The 25,200-nt window shown below is 44.0% G+C and overlaps 1 protein-coding gene across 1 annotated transcript in view; it reads left to right on the forward strand.

The window, feature by feature from the left end:
- The window catches only part of Aox4 (aldehyde oxidase 4), a 56,928-nt gene that overhangs the window by 17,213 nt on the left and 14,515 nt on the right, over nt 1-25,200 (forward strand). Inside the window, exons 8-25 of the mRNA NM_001008523.2 lie at nt 239-319; nt 1,670-1,814; nt 2,042-2,134; nt 4,342-4,493; nt 5,660-5,753; nt 7,188-7,297; nt 9,510-9,694; nt 11,095-11,257; nt 15,486-15,578; nt 15,934-16,103; nt 16,398-16,512; nt 17,381-17,503; nt 19,107-19,203; nt 20,778-20,902; nt 22,698-22,831; nt 23,955-24,042; nt 24,309-24,395; nt 24,490-24,681. Of these exons, the coding sequence (NP_001008523.2) occupies nt 239-319; nt 1,670-1,814; nt 2,042-2,134; nt 4,342-4,493; nt 5,660-5,753; nt 7,188-7,297; nt 9,510-9,694; nt 11,095-11,257; nt 15,486-15,578; nt 15,934-16,103; nt 16,398-16,512; nt 17,381-17,503; nt 19,107-19,203; nt 20,778-20,902; nt 22,698-22,831; nt 23,955-24,042; nt 24,309-24,395; nt 24,490-24,681 (2,247 nt within the window). The remainder of the gene's footprint in view (nt 1-238; nt 320-1,669; nt 1,815-2,041; nt 2,135-4,341; nt 4,494-5,659; nt 5,754-7,187; nt 7,298-9,509; nt 9,695-11,094; nt 11,258-15,485; nt 15,579-15,933; nt 16,104-16,397; nt 16,513-17,380; nt 17,504-19,106; nt 19,204-20,777; nt 20,903-22,697; nt 22,832-23,954; nt 24,043-24,308; nt 24,396-24,489; nt 24,682-25,200) is intronic.

A 25,200-nucleotide genomic window follows, 5' to 3' on the forward strand; every position in this document is an offset into this window, starting at 1 on the left:
TTGACAATCATTACTAAGCACCTCAGGCACATTTGTGCTCACAAAAATAAGTACCCACAATAATGCAGGTGAACCAGAGCAGAAGACCAATGCTCAGTCCTGGGAGTGTGTGTGCAGCCCTGTGCCTCCCTCATCTCACTTTGTGTCAGTGTGTCAGGAGGAATGCCACACCTGAATATCGCTGTGTGTCTCTCAGTAACTCTGAGGCTCCATTTGTGTTCTGCTGTGTTTTCTTGAGATGTGTACTAAACTGTACAATGAGGACGAGTTCCAGCCCTTGGACCCATCGCAGGAGCCTATCTTTCCTCCTGAGCTGATCGTAAGTTGCTTTGCTCTTGTTGTTGTCTGATACAATGTAGCACACGCCCTTTTGTATTGCATAGAACGCTCTAGTTAAGAGAAGGGGGGGGGGGTTGGGGATTTAGCTCAGTGGTAGAGCGCTTGCCTAGCAAGCGGAAGGCCCTGGGTTCGGTCCCCAGCTCCGAAAAAAAGAAAAAAAAAAAAGGAAAAAAAAAAGAGAGAGAGAGAGAAGGGGGTGTGTCCACCATGATGGAGTCATTCTCCGGGGACTTGTTCAGTTCTTCCAATACACCGTACACAGCACAGTACACAGGTGCTACTGGATATCTTAAAGGCCATTTATAAAACAGTAAAGTGGCAGTAAAATCAATCATAGGACAATGGAATTGTGTTGTTCATACAGTTAACTCCTGGCCCAACCTAGTAAAGAAAAAAAACAAAAAACAAAAGGGGGAAATAGCAGAAGTCCCATTCTGGTATGCCGGTACTCCTGCTCAGGGCTCTGTATGTGGGCTCTGCCCTGGAGAGAACATGAGAGGAGAGAGAGGATCTCAGAACCCAGTGCCTCATGTCCCCCAGTGTGTGAAAACTTGGCTATGAGTCAGTATTTTAAAGTTGTATGCCAGGCTGGAGAGATGGCTCAGTGGTTAAGAGCACTGACTGCTCTTCCAGAGATCCTGAGTTCAATTCCCAGCAACCACATGGTGGCTCACAACCATCTGTAATGGGATCTGATGCCCTTTTCTGGTGTGCATGAAGACAGCTACAGTGTACTCCTATATATAAAATAAATAAATCTTTTTTAAAAAGTTGTATACCTAATAAGTATACTAGATAGACAGATGCAGGGTTGTAAAAAAAAATCAATTCCCCATATATATATATATATATATGGAAACATAACACAGAGAGAGACATAACATGCAAAGAGACACAACACACAAAGACACACAACCCACACATAGACATACAACACATAGCACACATATACACACAAATAAACAAGTGAGTTTTTTTCATTTTTAAGGGAATAGTGTTCACTGAAAATTTTTCTTTAAGTCACTGTTCATTTGACCCCAAAATGAGTCTCTCTGGGTCACACTTAATAGACTTAATTTTCACCAGAACCAAAGAGAAAAGTATTCTCAGCTTCTCTCCACCTGGCTTGTAGCAATGTTGCCATTTATAGATAGAAAATACAAACTCCAGGGCATGTGCATATGTGGATTTAGTGGTGGGGTAAGTTATCAGAGAACCCAGCTCCTCCTCAGAGGCCAGGTTCAGTGTACATTTTAATTCTCCAGAAAAGCTAATGTGGCCAGTAGACCCTGTGGATGCTGGAAGGTACAGTGGCTTTGCTTCTCTACAGAGAATGGCAGAGGATCCACACAAGAGGAGGTTGACATTCCAAGGGGAGAGGACCATCTGGATCATGCCTGTGACCTTGAATGACCTCCTGGAACTGAAAGCCAGCTACCCCGAAGCCCCACTCGTCATGGGGAACACCGCAGTGGGTATGCTATCTCGTGGGTTTTAGTTTAGACCTGTTAACCTAAGCCTCTGTGCTCCTCCTTAAACTCTTCGTGGAAACAGCTCATTTCTATTCATGGGACTGACAGTCCTTGATAGTGACTTCTTTTTTTCTTTTTGCAAATAAGTTCTATACATCTTCAGTTTTACTCTGTCTTACCAGTAACCCATTGTTCTCTCTTTCTAATTGCTTCCTGTCTTTCTCCTTAAGGGCCCGGTATGAAATTTAATAATGAATTCCATCCAGTTTTTATATCCCCACTTGGGCTTCCAGAACTAAATCTTGTGGACACTGCAAACAGTGGTAAGCATCTTGTGTTTCAAATGAGGCGTCAGAACTCCAGTGGCACAATTGGTTAGCGTACAGCATCAACCTAGGCTCGGTGGAGAGCCAATAATAATCAGTGACATGTCACAGGATACCTGACTTCATTATTCATCCAAAGCCACTTCTACCTACTGTATGTTCTCTATAAGCGTCTTCAGACTGTCTCGCTCAGCTATGTCACCGAGAATCACATTGTCATCAAAGCCATTAACACCAAGAAGATTCCAAAGAGACAAAGAGCTCAGCCACATACAGAAAAATTGGTCAAATATTTTCTTTCTTTAGGAGCATCACACACACACACACACACACACACACACACACACACACACACACACACAATTTTTGGCCACAAAATTTAAAATGCAACCATGGGCAACTTTATTTTTTTTCTTTCACTCTTTTCACGAGTTGCCAAGTGTGTTCACGTGCCCTGTCCTGTCTCTTTTATGACAACCCTAAGAAACAGACCTGGGTCATACCCTTGGAGTCTCCAGAATCCTATGAAAGATTCAGAATCAAGAATCAAAGAACGGAAATAAGCTCCCTCAGCCCCCCAAGCGGGGGACAGAGCCTGTTTTTTATGCTTATAATGTATACACAAGGCTCTCTGAGTCATCCCACCATCAACCCCAAACAACACATTTCGGTAGATAATCAATAGGTGATAGGAGCTAAAAACACTAGCCCTAAATAGATAAAAATGCCAGCATGAAAAAGAAGCCAACTGGGTATTTTCTCGCTGTCCCTCTCACATGCCAATCTAAGTAGTTGGCCCATTCATTTTTTTCCTAACTGTTGGAATATCGTTAAGAATGGATGTAGATATAGGAAAAGATGTGTAAGAGACGCTATCCAGGCTTATACACGGGTAAGGGGAGGTCACTGAGAAGGGTGCAGTGAGGTTGTCCAGAGGAGGAACAGAGCTGGCAGAGCTACATCTGCGCTCCAACTTTTCTTCACCGCCATCCCTCCCAGGAGCAGTAAGCACTGTCTCCCTCATCCTCCCTCCATGACACTCTAACACCACAGATAAATGCGCATGTTTTTATGTCCAGTGTGTGAATTAGTTCTTGGTGCACAGTGAGATTTTCTTTTAGTCACTTCCCTGGGGATCCTATTAGCCCCGGTAAGACAACCCTACTGTTGGCACACCCGTGGGTAAAGCTAGCCTGCAAGCAAGCGTCTGCTCCTACTCTCCTTTTAAAGAGGAAGGGCAAAGGGAAGAGATGACTGAGGAAGAAGAGCGGGTGGACGGGAAATTCTGCTAGTTTAGTGATCTTCAAAAAGAGCTTTGAAGTCCTAATGAACTGGCACACACTGTAATATAGCATCCATGAGGCTGAAGCAAGAAGGACTGTGGAGCCAGCCTGGGCTCCATGGTGTAGCAAAATTATCTCAGGAAAAAGCGGGGGATTTAGAATTTCTGCATTTGGTCATCTACTCAGGGAAAGTAAATGAAGTGTTGGATTTTGGTTATCTGTGGTTAATATCTAAAATCCAAGGCAAGCATGACTATGACTGAGAAAAAGGATTTGGTACCTAATGTTTGAAGATTGTCTTGGGTTTTCATCGCTATGACAAAACACCTGAGAGAAGTGTATTGAAAAGAGGAAAGGTTTATGCTGGATCCTGGTTTCAAGCATTTTATTCCATCATGGCAGGACAGGTGTGGCTGACCGGAGCGCTTAGGGAGCGGGCAAAGAATTCCTTTTGTATTAGTTACTTGTTCATTGCTGGGGCAAAATACCCAGGAGGAAACAAGCTTAAGGGAGGATCTCTGTTCAAGGGCACACATATGTGACAGGGAAATCATGAGAAGGGGTACTGGAAGCAGTTGGTCACATGGTTCCCCCAGGCAGCGATGTCAAGTGCTCAGTTCTCTTGTCTATGGTTTAGTGTTAAACTCGGGCTCTTCTCTCCCCAGTGTGGGTCCCCACAGTATGAGACAACACTGCCCAGACTGAGCAAGGAGACCCTGTTAGTTAATCACTGGGAACACCCTCAGATACCCAATCAAGTTGACTATAAATGTTAACCATCACAATAAGGCAACTTGTCAGAAGAATCCCTAATTATCATCCTAAATAAATATATGAGGAGCAGACTGATTCAGAAACGTGTTTCCACGCCCCTCGACTTATATCTCACGGTGCGCTTGTGTTCTATTCTCTTGCCTTCAGGGGTGACAATAGGAGCAAGGCACAGCCTGGCGCAAATGAAGGACATCTTGCATTCTCTGACATTGGAGCAACCGAAGGAGAAGACCAAAACCCATCAAGCTCTCCTGAAGCATCTGAGGACACTTGCAGGGCCCCAGATTAGGAATATGGCTGTATGTTCTATAAAATAATCCAGGGTATCTGTGTGTGTGTGTGTGTGTGTGTGTGTGTGTGTGTGTGTGTGTGTATGCATGTGTGAAATGATGCATAAAACAAATTATGATGTAGACAAATTCTTGTCCCAATCACCTGTGTATTATAGGATCCTAGGGAAGCCACCCAAACTCCTTAAACTGTAGTCACTTGAGTTTGGAAACTAAAAACCAACCAAATGGGATTGTGTCTAGGCTCCCATCCAGCTCAGACTGTCTGTGAGATACATCTTATTTGGGTATAGCTAACAAGATCCCACCTTCGCCTAAAACTCTTCTAATTGGTTCTCCTCTTAGACCTTTGGTCTGCTGTCCATTTCTGATACATATCCCCACGCACACATCCTTGGGCCCCCAGTCATCTAGATGTCTCACTTACTGGGTTTTTCCCATTACTTATGATTTTTTAAGTTAATTGGCTCAAACCACTCCTCACTGCAAGCATGCTGGGCAAGCCTTCAGGATGTGGTGGGCAGGCAGATACAGTTTGCTATGATTGTCTCCAGCTTCTGCTGATCCACAAATCTACCACATATTCTGGCGTCTGCATCTTGTGTTTATTTCCTAAATGACATTGCTCATCTCAATAAGCTTGTTCCCCTAAGTCCCCTAAAGATCCCTGTTCAAGCCTGTCCTAAGCAGACTTTCCTGAAGGCTTAAAGTCACAGGGAAGCATCAGGTTTCTTGGCCACAGGGCTACGCAGCCCAGGTCTGTTTACTGGAGCTTCAGGCTCTCCAAGTCCCCTTTATTCCCCTTGGCCACACCCTCAGGTTCCCCTCTAACCTGCTGACATCACTCCCCAAATTCCCACTCACCTTTCTTACTTGGCTTCATAAAGGAACACACATATCAAAATATGCTTCTGAGCAGGCATTCTGAATGTGCGTTGAGACCTTTTCTCCAAGAAACTATTTCTCCTCACTGCCCACAAGTATTTCCTCAGCCAGCAGCATTTAGGTGGGTCAAACATGAACTGCACAGAGCATGGTGTCAGGATTATTTAGCAGCTTCCAAATGCTCCCAGATCTTTCTGTGGAGCAAAAAGGAGAATTAAAAACTTACTGTGTACATGATTCCTTACCTGTCAGGTAACTGAATGAAACTTGTTTATGTCATCTGTTATTAGACTTTAGGGGGACATGTTGTAAGCAGGCCTGATTTTTCTGACCTCAACCCCATTTTGGCAGCTGGAAACGCTACCATCAATGTGATATCTAAAGGTAAGAGGCCAAGCCTTGGGCATTTGATTTTACATTTATATTTTTACATAGACCCTGCTGTATACTATGAACTAGGGACTCAAGAATATCTTGCTTGGCCCCCTGAGCCTCAAACATCGCCTCAAACCTACGGTAGAAGCTGTGATGACCTATCTTCCAGATGATCTGCGCTTATAGACTGGACTTAATGTCTTTGATACTTTTCTTAAATGTTTGACCTATTTATAAGCGTCCAAATTATAGAGACAAAGAAATTTGAGAACGGGATCGGGGCTGCTGAGATGACTCAGTGGGTTAAGGACTTGCTGCCAAACCTGGTAACCTGAATTTGATCCCTGGGACCCACACGGCTGAAGGAGAAAACTGAGTGCTACCTGCTGTCTTCTGACGGCCACATGAGAACCACAGCACACGCTCAGACAATTCATAAGCCAATGAACGCAGAGAAAATAGTGAGAGGCTTCTTGGGGGCTTATGACAGTTTTGTCATAAGTTTATGACATGTTCCTTTCCCTGACTTTGAAAAGAATGCAGTTTTTATACACTGCTCCTGACTCCTCTTTTTATTCCAGTATGAGCTTTGTGGAACAAAACTAAACTTAGGGGAGTGAAAGCAAATTGGTGTTATTCACAGCACTGCCAGTGTAAAGCCCCTTTCCGTCTATTAAAATTACATTTTAAAGACTGGTTCAAATAATTGTACCTATCTAAGAAAAACACACATGCTTCTAATTTTAATCAAAGAAAAACAGAAAGGGCTGGATGGGAAGCTCAGTAGTAAAGAGCTTGGTGCATCAGAACACGAGGTCCATCCCCAGAACCAACGAGGGAGGAAAGTCCAAGCATGGCGGCTCTCTTGTCACCCCAGAAGCTGGAGAGGGACAGCAAGCAGATCCCTGGCCAGTCAGCCTTCTAACAGGTTATGTTCAAGGCCAAGTGAGAGACCCTGTGAGAAAAGAAACCTAGGTATGCAGAGCCTGAGGAACAACATCCAAGGTTGACATCTGAGGGTCACACTGTGGTACAAGTCTCCTCACAAAGACATGTGCACCCGCATGAACACGCATGCACACGCACACGTACATGCACATGTACAATGTGCCTTTTTGGAAAAGTAATTTAACTACCTGGGATCTCTCTTTTCTTGTTTGGGAAATGTTATACATTGTAGCAGGTTGTTTCCCAATTACGTTAAAGATCGGTTAAGTCCAGTGTTTGTGAGTGAATGCCATGGACTATGGGACTTTTAGCTCACCTGGTGCAACCCTGTTAATCTGAAGCCTGGGCCCCAAAGGTTCCACGATTTGCCTCAGGCAGCCCAGGCTTGGGGCTGGAACTCAGTCTCCTGGGCTCTGACTCACAGCCCACATCGGTTCATTTTAGGTAGTCCCTGTTTGGTAAGCAAATCTTCACCGGGATCCTTTTCTCTAACAGAAGGACAACGGCAGATCCCTTTAAATGGCCCTTTCCTTGAGCGGTTGCCTGAGGCCAGCTTGAAACCAGAAGAGGTTGCCTTGTCTGTTTTCATTCCTTACTCTGGTCAGGTGAGGTTCCTGTGTCTTCATTCGAGTGTCCACCTGCTGCATGTTTCCAACAGCAGACCACTCACTGAACTGCTTCTGAGAGAGTTTGGGAGGAATTAATTCCCAGATGGCCATTGGAGTTGTTTCCATAGAGGAGTCACCTTAGGACTTTTTGGGCATGTGCCTAAGGGGGCAGTAGCCATGCAAAAAACAGAACCATCTGGGTGAGCAGAAACTTTGGTTATGGATGAAAGTACATCCTAGCCAAGAGTGTATAAATGTATAGCGATATCAGCCTCAGAAGTTCCTGATGAACTGAAAATTTATTATGAAGCTATTTGCCAATTACCATTAGTTACAAACTGGGTAGTTTAAGTGGAATCATCGGTCTAAGTGACTACTATTCTACAGCGCAATGTTAATCTGGGAAGAGAGTGTAGGAGCTTATTTAAAAGGTCTCAGGGTCTTTCCTCCAAGTTGTCTAAGTCGTTGGGAAAGACTAGAAACAGGGAATGAAACTCAGCCACTGAGGACCATCAATGGAGCTGAAGGAGCTCTGGCCTAGATGTCAGTGTAGTGAGGCTGAGAAGGGAGGGCAGGAGGATGAGTGGATTTTCAGAGGTTGGGGACAAGGCGACATAATGTGAAGAACAAACAGCAAGGACCCAACACAGCCTGCGACAGTGTCCATATCTGGCAGGGAGGGCACAATTCCAGGTAAGAGGACTATGGAGGGGGTGGGCAGACCAGACCACAGCAGCCACAGCATCATGGGAAGGGACACTGGAAGAGCAGCCAGGACCTAGCTCAGAGCAGGCCAGGTACAACACAGAGCTTGTGTCTGTCTTAGCACATGGCCACCTTTGAACTGTAAAAGCAGGATAATGTTTCTATGAAAGAGATGTTTACAGTACAGTGGGCGGCCCAGCACGACAGGATAGCCCGGTTGTGAGAGGACTGACAGATCAAGAGGGAGGCCTGTGCAGTCACTCAGGTGGGAAGCAGTTGTGAATGTGGAGGCAGCAGGATTGGGCAGGAAAGCCCCCACCAAACAGCTCAGCACAGGAATTCATGAGCAGTTACTGCTTCTTCCAAAGCTTCTATACCGACATGCTTTATGCTGGCTCCAGTGAGTCCCACTGACTTGCCCTGCAGCCTCGAAACTGCTCCACCATAAAGAGGTTTCTCCACTTAGGGCTAGAGTTCCAAGCCAGTAATGGGATTCTCCCTAGAATGGATTGTATAGATCTGGAACTCTGGAGACTGTGTCTTCCAGGGGTGCTCAGTGCTTTTCTTTAGCAAAAAGATCTCATCCAATGAAACCTATACAGAAAGCAAATAAAAATAGAAAAACATAATACTAGGCAGCTCACCTGAGGCACCCTGCCCCCACCTCTGCCCTCATCTCACCCAGCAGCCTGGGACACACACCACCTGATCCACCCCAATATCTTCTTAAAGCAAATAAAGCCCAGACAGTGGAGTCACTTCCCCATAGTCTCAGGCGAAGCCATGAAAAGCAGAGAGCCTGGGGCTTAAACAGAGTCTGAAGCCTGCCACTTACTGTAACCTTGCAGAAGTTACTAACATTGTCCTCGTAACTGGAGATGAGCAGAGTTGCTGAGGTTTAAACATTGCTACACACGGGACACAAAGGTAGGACAATACTCACTCGAACTGCCATCACTAGCTGTGTCTGTGTGATTAGCCATCTGTAGGATCTTTACCGTAAACAATCACCAGAAGTCAGGGGAGATGCTCAGAGGGTGCAATGCCTGCCATGGCAGACATGAGAATCTAAGTTCGAGCTCCAACACCCCATTAGAAATAAATAAAGTAACAGAGGTGATGGTGTACGCTTGTGTCTGTGATCCCAGATCTGGTGGCTCGGGGACCAGCAGATCCTTGAAACTCACTGGGCAGCCACATAGCCAATAGGTAAACCCCAGGTTCAGGGAGAGATCCTGTCTCAAAAAGAAAGATAGAAAGCAACTGAAGAAGACATTTGATGTTGACCTCTTGTCTCTACTTCCACATACTTTTGTATACACGCACATGCGCGCGTGCGCGTGCGCACGCACACACACACACACACACACACACACACACACACACTCATCACCATCATCATCACCACCACCACCACCGCCACCATCATCATCATCATCGCAGGGAGAGGAGGAGCAGTTGGTGTATGTCATGCACTAACCATTCTGAATATCTCTATCTCTAGTGGCAGTATGTGTCAGGACTCCGGTTGGCCCAACGTCAAGAAAATGCCTTTGCCATTGTCAATGCTGGCATGAGCGTGGAGTTCGAGGAAGGCACAAACACGATCAAAGATCTTCAGATGCTCTTTGGAAGTGTCGCCCCCACTGTCGTCTCTGCAAGCCAAACCTGCAAGCAGCTCATTGGACGGTAGGTCACAGTCACACAGCTTCCTGCTTGAATTTTCACTAAAACTGTACCTGAGGAAATTTTTCTGAGAGAGAGAGAGAGAGAGAGAGAGAGAGAGAGAGAGAGAGAGAGAATTTCGTCTTTCAAGACAGGGTTTCTCTGTGTGACCTTGGTTGTCCTGAAACTCATTCCGTAGACTAGGCTGGCCTCAAACTCGGAGATCTGCCTGCCTCTGCCTCCTGAGTAAAGGACCTGGCAACATGTATGTCAGGTTTCTGTACAGAAGCTGCATAGTTTAAGTAAATACTGTTTTTAAGTAATCGACCTGCAAAAAAATGAAAATATATCCAATACTGAATCCTGAAAATGAAAAGGTATCCTTAAGTTACACCAAGAAGACGGGATCTTCGAAATGTCAGAGGGTTTCATCCCAGGAATGCTCAAAATGGCTGCTTCTAGAAAGTTGGGTTTTTTGTTTGTTTGTTTGTTTGTTTAATTTTCCAACTAGTGTTTTTGCAATAATTGGTATTTAACCACATATGCTCTTTCCCAGTGGATGGAATTTAACGTGGCTTTCCTCAGATACGGAATTAAACCCTTGCTTCTAAGACAACCATGGAAATGTTGCCCTGGTAAAGGGGTTCAGTCTCTACCTGTTATTCACTGTGTGTGTGCCAGGCTCCAGGCTGGGGACAACAGCAGAACTCCAGATTTCAGAAACCTTTGGTTTTTAGCAGGATTGATTTTTTTAAACCTAAGTAAATCTATACGGTCAGTTTATGAAGTTTAAAAAAAAAAAAAAAAGAACAATAAAGGAAGACTTGGCAACCATTAAATCCGAGTCTGAAGAAAACTAAGGAACCTGGTGTTCCTCAAGAGGATCACATGCTAGAGGCCAGTCTTAGCTATGTAAGATCCTATCTCAAAATAATAATGACTACAAAAGGCTAATGGCGTATCTTAAGGATATTTTGTTTGAACTTGAAAGGAGACTACTGTTACACCCCTTTTTCATGCATGCCGTTTGGTGTTTGCCTGCTTGTGGTAACACCCTTTCTGTTACTATAACAAAATACTGGAGACTAAGTAATTTACAAAGGGAAGGGTTTGGTCTGTGAGTCTAGGGGCTAACGTCCCAGAGCATAGAGCTGGCTTGTTGCTTCAGTTCTCTGTAGAAGATGGAAGGGCATTTGCTGAAGACAGAGAACAAATAGACAACCTTGCTCTCTTAACAGCCTGCGCTCACCATAAGAGGTCCAGCAGGACAAACATCCCTTCTAAAAACAGATTGCTTGGTCTTGCAATGTTCCTCCTCTCAACTGCACCACGGCAGTGATCGTGTTTCAACCGGAAACCGAGAGAGAACAGACCTCATGGTGTCTTTGACTGTTCCGTCAGATGTTCATCTTCGTTTCTGCCAGGCAATGGGATGACCAAATGCTGAGTGACGCCTGCCAATTGGTCCTGGAGGAGATCCGCATCCCGCCAGACGCTGAGGGCGGCATGGTGGAGTACCGACGCACCCTCATCATCAGCTTGCTCTTCAAATTTTACCTCAAAGTGCGGCGATGGCTCAGTGAAATGGTAAATAGCTTCTCTAGGCCCCCGGGTGCCTGAGTCTGTACACAGAGAACATCCCCCACTCCCCCACCCCCACCCCGGGGAGAATAGTACCAGGCGGGGCCCTGCAGCTGCTCCAGCCTTCTGTCTGAGTCTCAGAAGGGAGCAGCCGCAGGATTCCATCTGTGCGATAAATGCTAGTGTCCCCAGAGACTTGTCCAACTACTAAGAAAAGTCATCAGTAAGCAAATTGCATGTTTTCCTCTTTTCAAAAAAATTTTCTTGTCGAAAGAAGAAAAATGATATTTTAATACTTATAGATCCAAATGAAGGAAAATGTAACATTCAACCCCACTGAATATTCAACCATTACCAAGATTTCAGTGGGCATCCTTCTGAACCCTTCCTTTCTAAGTTGGTATGAAGGTGGGGTGGGTGAGTGGATGTAACTGCTTAGTAAAGCTTGGTTATTTCGCTTTTTTCAATGTTATTAAATATTTTAATGGTACCATAGATGATGGTTATCTGGTGTGTCCATGGGTAGATAGACCATTACCTGATCTATTCTTTAGTTTTAAACACATCTGCACTGATGGTGCGCTAACACGAGGGGTGCCCCTTTGACTGACACAAACACAGCAGAAAATGGCCACCTACATCTCTCTTTACTGACTGAGAACATTGTGCTGTTGGGTCAGCCAGTCCTTCCCATTCACAGGTCATCATATCAGCAACAGATCCCTGTGTTCTATCACATACCCTTATTACTGAGTATTGTTTCCACATGTAGATAGCTAATCAGATACATAACCCTTGGAATCCTTTTATTTCATTTGTTACATAACTAGAGCCTCACATGTGTTGGTGGAGAACCACTGAGCTGCAGCCCAGTCATTATGTTCTCTTACGTATTGCATACGCATGCTGTCATTAAAGAAACAAAATCCAAAACTCAACCACAAGGTAGTAAGCCTACCCTAACCACTGTTAACATTTTATAATATATAAGTCACTCGTTTTATACCTATATTTTACATATTTTATATATTTTTATAATTTTTACAATGCTGAAAATATACTGTGCATGAATTTAGTAACTAGTCTTTTTCACTTATTTATATTCCATAAACCATTTTTCTTTTTTTTAATTCATACTTTAAAATATCCTTCTTTATCACAGTATTTTCGCAGGTGTAAAACTTGTCAGTCAAGGCAAGGATATCTTTTTTTCTTCTACTAAAAATAGGTTTTTTTCATACAATATAATCTGATTATATTCCCCTTCCCCTACTCCTCCCAAAGGTTTTTTTTTTTTTATCGTGTCAAGCCAGGAGAGGAAGAGAGGAAGAGAGGAAGAGAGAGAGAGAGAGAGAGAGAGAGAGAGAGAGAGAGAGAGAGAGAGAGGAAGAGTGGAAGAGCGGAAGGAAGAGTGAGATAATTAGAAAGGGTGAAATGTAAGTTGATGTCACCATGCAGGTGAGGGCAGGTACAGGTTAGAATGAGGCCTCTCATTGGACGAGAAGGAAGGATAGGCAGGAGAAAAGTTTTAGAGAGGAGAGGAGACTGGAGCTGGAGGAGAGGGAGCAGCCGAGGGAACATGGCAGCAGATGTTAAGATTCCTCTCTGCACATCTACAGGTTGTTATGATTATTCTTAAGGGATGGATGTGTATAGGATTTTGGGTATCTAGATGAGCAACCTGTATCTTATCTAGGTGGGCAATTTTATCTTATCAATTGGATCAAAGGTTATTGTGTTGTGTGTTCTTTCATGTGGCGATTTAATTGAGTTCAAGAGACTGTGTGGTGGCTGGACAGACTAGGCCGCCACAGAATTGGGATGTGTATGTCTGGCATGGTGGCAACCTGCCTTGGGAACTAGATGGGTAGAGAGATTGTTGCCGGGCTCAGAGAGTACCCATTGGCCATGTGAGATGGGATGGAGTTTAGCAGGTGAGATGCTTTGCTGACTGAGATGAAAATATCCCACAGATGCCATGTGGCCCTACAGTGCAGACTAATTCGGGTTAAAAGAAACTCCTTTTTTAAATATACCACAACATCTCCCCTCCTATCCAGATCCACACCCTTTCTGTCTCTAGTTAGAAAGCAAACAAGCAACTAAAGAATTATATTAAAATAAAATAAATAAGAAACAAATCAAAACATAGCAAAAAAAAAACAAAACAAGAAAATGGACCAAGAAAAAGAAAGAAAGAAAGGAAGGAAGGAAGGAAGGAAGGAAGAAAGAAAGAAAGAAAGAAAGAAAGAGAGAAAGAAAGAAACCTTCTGAAGGGCTATGTTTCTGGATAGATACTGCCTAAATATAGTTTTATTTTAGACTGTGTTTCTCCATCTATGTTGATTAAAAGCTTCGCTGGGTGTAGCAGGGTTGACATCTGTAGCCTCTTAGAGTTTGTAAAACATCTATCTGGCCAGGACCTTCTGGCTTTTAGAGTCTCCACTGAAAAATCAGGTGTTAGTCCAAAAGGTCTGGTTTTTATATGTTATTGGGTTTTTGTCCTTTGAAGCTTTTAATAGTCTTCCTTTGTTCTAGACATTTGGTATTTAGTTGACTCTAATGTGATGTGGGAAATTTTTCTCTGACTCAATCTATTTGGTGTTCTGTGCACTTCTTGTTCTGCAATAGACATGTTCTTCCTTAGGTTGGGGAAGTTTTCTTCTATGATTTTGTTGAAAATATTTTCTGTTCCTTTGACCTGGGTTTCTTCTCCTTCTTCTGTTCCTATTATTCTTAGATTTAGTCTTTTTATAATGTTCCAGATTTCATGAATGCTTTGTGCCAAGATTTTTTTTTAATTTAACATTTTCTTTGACCAAGATACCCATTTCTTTTGTCTTGTCTTCAACGTGTGGTGAGGTTTGCCTGGAGTTTCCTATTCAAGTTCCTTAATTTTTTTCATTTCTATACTATCCTCAGTTTGAGTTTACTTTATTAACTCCACTTGCAACTCTTGGACTGTTTTATTTTGTTTTGATTCATTTTAATCCCACTCTTGGTTTTTTCATAGATTTCTTTAAGGGGTTCATTCATTCCCCCTTTAAGGACCTCTAATGATTCACAAAGGCTGTTTTGGAGTCCTTGTGCTTCAGCTATGTTGAGATACTCAGGACCTGCTCTGTAGGGTTCCTGGGCTCCTGTGGAGACATATTGTCTGGTTGTTACTGATTGTGTTTTAGACTGACATGTAGGCATCTGGGATTTGGCATTTGGGATAACTGTAACTCTAGGTGCTACTTTCTGGTCTTGTCTTTGTTGGGTGGATGTTTTGTTCCTTGGTTTCTGTTGCCCTCTCTGGTTTTTATGGGAGTGTGGTGGCTGTGTGTTGCCTTGTAGGGGGCCTTGTATGTGTTTCTAGGTATTGGGAGCTCACAGTTAGAGACAGAGATGGGTTAGAAAAAAGTGACTGGAGGTATCCATGGTGGGGATTAAAGCAGGTTATCCTGCCAAGATCTGCTTAGTCTTCTGCGAATTGGGGCAGAGAGGGAGGAAAGGCCACAGCTGGTAGTCTGCCCTGGAGCTGGGGATGAGACTGGGGATTAACTTTGGAGGAAGGCAAGGAGAGTGAACATACAAAGATTGCCTGCTTCCTTTGAGTAACTGTGGTTTTCAGCTGTGGAATTTAGAGGCTGCTTCCCAGCTGGAGTCCCAGAACTGTTTTTCCAGTGTCCACAAATATATCTCTACAAAATTATTTCTCATGATTGCAGAATTTTGTATCCAAATTTACCATACATTCTCTATTATTACACATTTAGTTTAATTCTATTTTCTTCACCCTCATCACTCAAAAGGAGACCTTGTGAATGCTTACTGAAGCAACCCTCCCCTTCTCTGAGTGTCTGAACAGAAATGGTAATTTTTCCACTCGTTTACAGAACTTGAACTTCTGGGCTCTCTTAGCAAAGCCAACATCAAAGATCTTGAACACTAGATTTGATAATTCTCTCTCTCTCTCTCTCTCTCTCTCTCTCTCTCTCTCTCTCTCATTCGTTCTTTCTTTCCATGGGGGGGGGGGGGTATGGGTGTGTGTCAGAGGACAGCTTAGTCAGTTCTCCCTTTCCATCGTGTAGGTTCTGGGGATTGAACTCAGATTATCAGGTTTATTCAATGGCAAACACCTTTACTCACTGAACCATCTCATGAGCCCAGATCATTCTGTCTCTGTTCCTGTTCCCCAGGTCAGTAGCTCAGGTTGTAAAATCAAATGCAAAGTAACCTCTTTCCCCAGGATCCTCAGAAGTTTCCTGATATCCCAGAAAAGTTTGTGAGTGCCCTAGACGACCTCCCCATAGAAACACCCCAAGGAATCCAGATGTTCCAGGTGCGTAGGGCTCTTTATTAATCTATGCATTCAGACATGTGGGTGTATTGGCTGCCCTCTATCAGTTGTATAAATCGTGCTTTACTGCAAGCTATGCTAGAACTTATTATTTTGTGTGTGTCCTAATTCCTAGTCAGCCTGAAGAATCCTTGAGGACATTAATGATATCTTCTTTACCGAAGGGTCTTGCGAGCAGATTATATCCTTACCATATACTTGAGAGATATTTACTAGTGTCCATTTGCAGACTTGGTTACCCAGTCACCTATAGTTATCCTTGATTATAAGTAAAACCAAACACAACAGACCGAATCTCCAGGTCTGGTATCAAATATCTTGTCTTGTTTCTTAACAGTGTGTGGATCCCAACCAGCCCGAGCAAGATCCTGTTGGGCACCCAATCATGCACCAGTCAGGCATTAAACATGCCACAGGGGAAGCTAAATTTGTTGATGACATGCCTCGAATTAATCAAGAACTCTGCCTTACCGTCGTCACGAGTACCAGGGCCCATGCAAAGATCACGTAAGGAAATGCACAGTGATTGCATCTGCTACTAACATGTGTTCACCATTTCATCTTCGAGTTGATAGCTTATTATATATTTAGGTCAATTTAGAATAGTCATCGCTTCTGGGTGAGAATTGGTCATTTTTAAAGCATAGTTATAAATGTTAGAACCTATTCTTATTTTTCAGCATGAACTATTACTCCATGATTTAGTTTTACTCATCACAGATTTCTCTGTCTGTGGAATCCTCTTACTGTATCATAAGATTTCCTCTGCAACCTTAAAACCCTGCCTTACATTCCTCCCAGGTCAATTGATGTGTCAGAAGCCCTGGCATATCCGGGTGTGGTTGACGTGATCACAGCTGAGGATGTCCCAGGAGATAATAACCACAGTGGAGAGATTTTTTATGCACAGAATGAGGTGTGTGGTTTGTTATTCTAATACTCCGCTCCAATGTCAAAATCATTGTTGGTTATGGCACCAACATCCACAGATTCGTGCCTATATCGTAAATACTGCTAGAGCCCAGGGGCTGCCCCAGCCACCCTTCCATTCCATTTGACATCTTGAATCACCTTGAGATTATGACAAAAAAACTTTAAATATTCCAAGGAAGGCTTCCAACTGTTGGAAATGTCATGCAAGCAATGTAAAGCCTAAGACATTTAAAGAAAGAATCATAAAGTGACCGTACACTCTGTGTGCTACAGAGACAATGGGGAACATGAGCAGAGAAGACAGCAGGCAAATCATTAAACCAAGTAACTAAGTTCTAGCCCCAGTCAAGCCACTGTTGGAGGTTGGATTTTCATGGCTAGAAAATGGTCTTCCTATGCCAGTTGCAGTGGCACACGCCTTTGATCCCAGCACTCGGGGGGCAAAGATATGTGGATCCCTAAGTTCTAGACCAGCCTGGTGTAAAAAGAAACCTTGTCTTGAAAAACCCTTGCCAAACCCTGGTGCTTTCCTACATCACAAAGGGGGAAGGGGGAGAAAAGAAGAAAGGAAGAAAATGGGCTTCCTTCTGGCCACCAAAATATCAGTGAGTGAAATAAGAATGTGAGAGCATTAATTGCTTTTGGGAGACTCTGTTTTATTTTTTGTCTTTGTTTTGAAACAGGATGTCATGTATCCCAGGCTGGCCTTGAACTCATCATGTAGCCAGTTTATGTGGTGCTGACTATCTAACCCAGGGCTTCGTGCTTGCTAGGCAAGCAACATGCCAACTGAACCACATCCTTAACCCCCGAGTCTGTGTTCTAACTAACAGCACGTGGCTTTTCTGCAGGTCATTTGTGTGGGTCAGATCATCTGCACTGTGGCCGCTGATACCTACATCCATGCAAAAGAAGCAGCTAAACGAGTGAAGATTACTTACGATGACATAGAGCCAGCCATTATCACCATAGAGGTAGATCACTGTCCATCTTCTGGAATGACTGGGGGCCGAGCATACTGTGAACAGAATTCAACCAGAGGGTCATGGAGTAAAATAATTTATGTTTCAGCTATGCTTAAGCCAGTGTTACAAGTAGGTTGAGAGCGCAGTCTCCAGTAATCTATCTGTACCTCAAGTCAGAGTCCTGAGACTCCTGTGTAAATTCCTCTTCCCACCAGCACTTCTGCAGGAACCTGTAAAAAATGAGGCGCCCCATACCACTTCTCCCATGGCCTCCGACCATGGTCTAGCTTAAGAGTCCAGAAAATTAACACCAGAAAGGTGACCTCCTCTCCACAGGCAGTGAGGGGACAGTGTAGGGCACTGTGGGACTCATGAAAGACACAACACTCACCAGCTTCTGGACACTCTGCCTCTTTGCCCATTCTCTGATTACACACAGGCTCTGAAGACAGACACTAGAGTTAGGGATGGGAGTCTGCCTTTTACAGAACACTCTGAAGAGCAATACAGACTTTGGCAAGCTGACTAAATGCCTCACACCTCCGTATTGTTCCTGTATAAAATGGAACCCTTTAGGTACCTGCACCAAATGGTTATTGGGAAATTTAAACGTAGGAACCCAAGGAAATGCTAAGAATAGCACCCACAGTGGGGAATACGTTTAGTAGATGGTAGGTGCCATTTTTGGTTTCACTATTATTAATGAAGGTGAGGATATGTTTTATTTTGTTTTATATCATTGGTGTCAGTGCTAAAGCCATAGCAGATGTCAGCACTTTGTGTTGGATAGTGCAGGCATGGAGGGGTAGATGGCTAGAGAGTGGCATGAGTAGGGTGCAGCCTTGAACATCCTCAGATCTGCCCCATTCTTCCTCACAGTTGTCAGCTCATCTTTACCTATTAATTATATTTTAACTGTCCCTTAAGCCAGCTCCTCTTTTCATTCTCACTTTCCAGCCCCACCCTCAATAACTTATTGTCACGTGGCCACATCGTCAAGAGGTTCCTGTCTTCCATTTCAGCCCATCTATTCATGACATTTAACTTTCTAGCCCTCGGGGTTCATCAAATCACTTTTCCTGATCTGCAGTGTCCTCCTAGGCAGTGTCAAAACCCCTTAGTGTAGAACCAAAGCTGTCCACAACCTCCTTCCAACTCATTAACCACCCTCATGGTCCTCTGCTTCTTCATGAAGAGCCCACATCCCAGACAACCTGGCTTCAGTCTCGCTTTGGCCCCTTACTTATTCTATGAAGTACCATTGACTTAAAATGACCCAGGATCCAATTCAAGCCACCAATTCCAGAATATTCCAGGCTTTGCTCCATTTTACTCTCCTTGCCCCAGAGACAACACCTAAGTGGCAGGCCACCTCAGATAGTGAATCAGCAGTCTGGAATTTGGGTTGCATTTATATATACCCTTCAACACGTAGGCAAAAATCCAAATCAATGTATGCTGACTCAGCTCCAATTGTCAGGCTCCAAGTGTCTTAGTGTGTAGCTTTCTGATAGCAGAAGTGTAGAATTCAGATGGGGGCTTCTTAGAATTTAAAAAGCAAAAACAAAACAACAACAAAAACATTTTGCTTTGGTTTGGTTTTCCACTGCAGCAAGCCCTAGAACACAACTCTTTCCTTTCTTCTGAGAAAAAAATTGAACAAGGGAATGTAGACTACGCCTTCAAACATGTGGATCACATCATTGAAGGTATGTACAGCCATAAATGGCCAGAAAAATGAGACAACTTCTGAAACTGCATGCTTGTCTGGCTTGAGAAAACTGAAACTCTATCATAAGATGCTTGTCAAATAGAACTTAAAATGCCCAATAAGTTCCTAACTTGATGATTCTACATATATACAAAGTCCTATAAATACTATATGCTAAAAATATAGAATATTTCCAGTGCCCAGAAATAGTCACACACACACACACACACACACACACACACGCATGCACACACGCACAGACACGGACACGGATATGGACACATGCACACACCACGTAAATGTAATAAAAACTTAATAAAATGTTTAAAATGTACTATACTAATTAGCATAGGGATTATTTTGAGCTGAAGGCAACTGAGGAAAAATAGACACAGGGAAGCCGTTTCCTCTGCCCAGGCCCGTCCTCTCCTCTCCCTCACAGGAGGAAGGGCAGAACCAGAGACGGTTCCAGACCCTTCGCTTCCCAGGGCTTCCCAGGCTCTGTGTGGCTTCTGCAGGCAAACCTCCCCAACATGAGCCTTCTCTGCTTGTGGCTAATCTCCTTTCTGTCCACAGTTTACCACGCCTGGCACTCAGAACTCTTGTGTATTTATTTACTTCCCCAAGCATCCATTTGCATCTGTTAGGATAGAACTAAGCCTCCAGGCCTGCCTGGCTCTTGAAATGTGTGTTTCCATTCCTGTGAGTGCCCCACTCACCCCAACTGTGTGCACAGGAACAAAACTTGGGGGGGGCAATAAAATATATGTTTAAATTCATGTTAGATTCAGCATGCGCATTCTAGAAGTGAACTGGGGGAAGAGGGCTTTTTTAACAGGAAAGAGAGAATTTTTAATTGATTTTTTTAGTTAGCATTTAAAATAATGGATTTTGTTATGCTGTTTCACCCCTATGCCTCACTGAACATTGCTTATGTTCCTATTCCCACCTTACCACTATTCTCCCTTCCATCCTTCCCTCCTCTCTGGTTTCCTGCCTCCCCCAAAGTGGTCCCCCTCCTGGTGTGCATGTACATGTGTTTGTATGCGCGTGTGCGTGTGTGTGTGCGCGCGTGTGTGTGTGTGTGTGTTCATATGCATGGACATGTGTGTGCATGTGCATAGACATGTGTGTGTGTGTGTGTGTTCACTTATTTGTTTTGAGACAGGATATTCCTACACAGCCCAGGCCGTCCTGGAACTCCCTATATAGACCAAGCAGGCCCCAAACTCACAGAGATCTACCTGCCTCTGCCTCCTGAGTGCCGGGATGAAAGGAGTATACCACCATATCTGGCCAGCTCTGCCATTTTAAACTTACATGTTCATTGACAAGTTACTCTATCATTCTCTGCCTCACTGATTGTTAATGTCACCTGACTGAGGCATGGTCATTATGTCACCTCTGCTAGGAATCCAACCAGGCTCCTCTGGAAGAACAGCCAGGACTCTAAACTACTGAGCTATCTCTCCAGGCTCATACTGCAAATCACTGTTTAGAAACAAAATACCCAAAAAGCTCCTTCACATTGAAACTTGTGTCTAAACTTTGTCCTATGTGTATGCTTTGCAGGCGAGATCCACGTGGAAGGCCAGGAACATTTTTACATGGAAACACAAACTATCCTGGCTATCCCACAAACTGAAGACAAAGAAATGGTGTTACATGTGGGAACACAATTTCCAACCCATGTACAGGTAACAGGGGTCTCTAGAAAGGGTATTTTAGAATACCCTATAAGATTGCCATGAAACTGGGCAATGGTAGCACATGCTCTTAATTCCAGCACTCAGGAGGCAGAGGCAGGTGGATCTCTGTGAATTCAAGGCCAGCCTGGTCTACAAAGCTAGTTCCAGGACAGCCAGGGATACACGAAGAAACCCTGTCTCAAGGAAGGGAGAGGGACCTCCACTCTTGTGCCTTAAACTCCCTGTACAAATGACACTGGCTAAACTCTAGCATAATAAAATGGGGCAGATAGATGCCTTTTAAAATGACCAGGAAATCTTGCGACATGCCAAGGTATAAGACAAGGTCCATTTTTCCCTGTCAAACAATAACCGGGTGAAAAATCTCAGAAGAGGATTTGAGTGGACATTCCTACAAAGAAAATAAGTAAATGACTGGAATATAAAATTGTAGTAAATAATTATTAAAAGTTCTGGTACAGGGTTTCTCCCTTACCTTTGACCATTTGTGTTTCCCAGTGAAAGACACACACATAGCCTTATAGTATGCTTTAAGCAGCACAATAGCTGGGCAGCTGGCTATGCTCCCAGCTCTTAGAATCCATTTACCTATCAATAACACTGAATTATTATTTACTATTTTTCATCTGGGCTGCTCTTAGCTCCAACTGACCAGCCCACAGGGCCACATTTTCTTCCCTCCTACCCCATGGCAGCGCTCTCTCTCTCTCTCTCTCTCTCTCTCTCTCTCTCTCTCTCTCTCTCTCTCCTGTACATTCTTCCATGGTGGCTTTCTCTCTCTCTTTCCTTTCTGTCCTTCCTCCTCTGACCCAAGCCTGCAAAGACTCACCCTTACCTATCTCTCTTCTGCCCAGCTATTAGCTGCCAGCGTCTTTATGCACCAATCAGAATTAACTTGGGGGGCAGGGTTCCAGGGGCCATGTGCAGACTCCAGGTCTTGGGCATCTGCACTTAGCATTACAATAGACAGGAACAGACAAAACCTCAACATAAGATGTCCATCATTAACAGTCACCAGGGAAACCCAAGTCACCCACCCTTTAGAATAACTGTAATCAAAAAAAAGCATTGATAAAAATGAGGAGAACTTGGAACCTCCATAAACTGCCAATAGATATAAAAGAAAGAGCACATCACCTGTAGCAGTCTGGCAGTTTCTCAGAATGCTAGAAAGAGAGTGACCATGAAACCCAGCAGCCCGTGACTAAGTATGCAGCCAAGAGAAATAAAAATGTGCCTAGGAAGACTTACACACATCTAACTCCTTATATTGCTGATTTAAACATTTTTAACTTCTAAGACCTTAATGCATGCTCATATCTGCATTACTTATAAGAGTCCAAAGTAGAAACAGCCCAATGTCTATTAATGGATGACTAAGAAAAAAGAAAGAAAAACTGGCATATTCTACACAGTAGAATCGTATTATCTATAAAAAGCAAGATATAGTCATGTATGGACAGAGGGCCTCGAAAGCAATATGGTAAGTGAAAGAAGCCATTCCAATGACTCCATATTGTATCGTTCCACTGTGTGACAAATCAGTAGAGACGGATACAGAGCCCACTCTGCGGCATAACAAGAAGTTAACAGGAAATAAGAAAAGGCTGCCTGGTGGATCGAGATTGGGGATGCTGAGATTTATAAAGTAGACTGGAGTGGTTGCACAGTTTCATCTGTAGAAGTGTTAGCTGGACTAGAGCATCCCACTATGCATTAGAACAGCAGGCAAGAAGGTAAACCATAGAATCGCACTTACGTGGCTTGGGGCTTTCTCTTGCAGGAATACGTGTCTGCAGCATTGAAGGTCCCAAGGAACAGGATCGCCTGCCAAATGAAAAGGACTGGGGGAGCGTTTGGGGGCAAAGTGACCAAGCCTGCTCTACTAGGAGCTGTCTGTGCTGTGGCTGCCCACAAGTAAGGGGTTGTGTGATCACTGTAATGTCAGTAGCCTGAGTCGCGTGAGTCCTTCCAATCCCTCTCAGCCCACCTCTCATCTCAGTCTACAATTCAGCCAAAGCTGGGTGCATGGAAGGCTGACCAGAACATCAGCCTTACAATAGCTTGTCCTGAAGTAAGCTGTGCACTGCTGTCAGGCAACGTTCTCTACACCTGCAAATGCTGGTGCAGATCTGACTGGGTAATTTGTAACTACCAAAGCTTACTAAGACGACATCCACTCAGGCTAACTCATCACCCTCCTGATGCAGAAGGGGAATCCATGAGCCTCTTATCTCACTTGTAATCTGCAGGTATAGAAAAGGCTGCCCCAAGTGAACATAGCAGCTTTGTAGAAGCTAGAAACCAAAGTCCTAAACGGACGTTTTACAGGAGGGGTCTGCATATGAGGAGACCGACGTCTCCAGAGCAGTAGGCCTCCACCTCTGCGGCTCGGCAATCCTCTCACAGCGATAAGTTCATGTCCCTATCACTGTCTGAAAGTGATATTGGGAACTAAGCCTTTCCACGCTTGTAACTGCAAAATGATCATGGAACTTGTTTATAGAATATGAAAAAGAGCCAGGCAGTTTTAATTCCAGAACTCAAGAGGCAGAGACAGGCAGGTTGATCTCAGAGTTCCAGGCCAGCCTGGGTGATGTAATAAGATCCTGTCTCAAGAAAGAAAAAAGAAGGAAGAAAGGAAAGAAGGAAGGAAAGGAGGGAGGGAGGAAGGAAGGAAGGGAGGGAGGAGGGAAGGGAGGGAAGGAGGAGGGAGGAAGGAAGGGAGGGAGAAGGAAGGAAGAAAGGGAGGGAGGAGGAAGGAAGGAAGAAAGGGAGGGAGGAGGGAGGAAGGGAAGGAGAAGGGAGGAAGGAAAATGGAAATAACTTATAACCAAATATTATATCATCATAATGCAAATATTCAGTTGACTAAACCAGAGTAACTATTTTAATTCCAATGCTACACTACTTCCAAATGTCATCTAAGGCCATGTTGCTACTCGTGTAAAATCACCAAGCTAATTACTTCAAGATCCCTCCCCATCTATGCTTCTACTTTATGGAGATTACAATTTTTTAACTGAGTCATTTCCCACAGGACTGGCCGCCCAATCCGATTCATCCTAGATCGAAGTAATGACATGCTGATAACAGCTGGCCGCCACCCACTCCTGGGAAAATACAAAGTGAGTGGAGTCCTCTGTCAATCCATCAGCAGCAAAGACCATTGGCCCCACACTCCTTAAGAGGGATGGAAGAGCGCTGTTTAAACCTAAGCAGACCTGCCTGGACAGTGTCAGAATAACGCTTCTCTGACGATCGCCATCGCCAAGCATGAGTCTGGCCTAGGCACTGGCTGTCAGTATGCTCAGATGTGTCCGTGCACAGCACAGTGTGGCTGCAGGAAAAGGCGGCTGACTGAGAAAGCCATCTCCCTTTTATCACTTTGCAGATCGGCTTCATGAATAATGGGAAGATCAAGGCTGCTGACGTTGAATATTACACCAATGGAGGATGCACTCCCGATGAATCTGAGATGGTGATGCACCCTCTCCAGAGAGCCCATGGCCCTCACTTTATCTACCAAGTACAGCATCGAATAGATGATCAGAGTTATTTTTGTTTTAATTCAGGTGATAGAATTTATCGTGCTGAAGTCTGAAAATGCATATCATATTCCAAATTTCCGGTGCCGGGGCAGGGCTTGCAAAACCAACTTGCCGTCTAACACAGCTTTCCGAGGATTTGGCTTCCCTCAGGCTACAGTGGTAGTGGAAGCGTACATAGCGGCGGTGGCATCTAAATGTAACTTACTCCCTGAAGAGGTGAGGAGTTAGAACCTGCTAGTAAGACATGGCGATGTTGGTTGGCATGTGTCTTAAACTCCTACAATCTCTATATACAGTTTCAAGAAAATAAAATTCATTGTCCATTACCAGTCAACATTTTCTATTGTAGTATATGAACCATTAAACCCAGTTAGCATCCATCTGAGATACTATTTCTTAGGATTCTGTGGGTTCCTTGTGGGCTTCTCCTGGTCTTAGGCCAGCTCATTGGAAGCTCTATGATTCAAGATGGCTTTGGGCTGGGGATTTAGCTCAGTGGTAGAGCGCTTACCTAGGAAGCGCAAGGCCCTGGGTTCGGTCCCCAGCTCCGAAAAAAAAAAAAAAAAAAAAAAAAAAAAAAAAAAAAAAAAAAAAAAAGATGGCTTTATGGGCATGTATTCTCATTATTGACATTTCTGATGAGTGTTTGGCTGGCTTATCTGACTATGCCTCAGCTGAAAAGTCTGGTCTATAGCTGTTTATCCTTCAGTAAGCTGCCCAGATTCACTCTCACAG

This window comes from Rattus norvegicus, chromosome 9, assembly GCF_036323735.1.
Source record: "Rattus norvegicus strain BN/NHsdMcwi chromosome 9, GRCr8, whole genome shotgun sequence".
Classification (NCBI taxonomy): domain Eukaryota; kingdom Metazoa; phylum Chordata; class Mammalia; order Rodentia; family Muridae; genus Rattus; species Rattus norvegicus.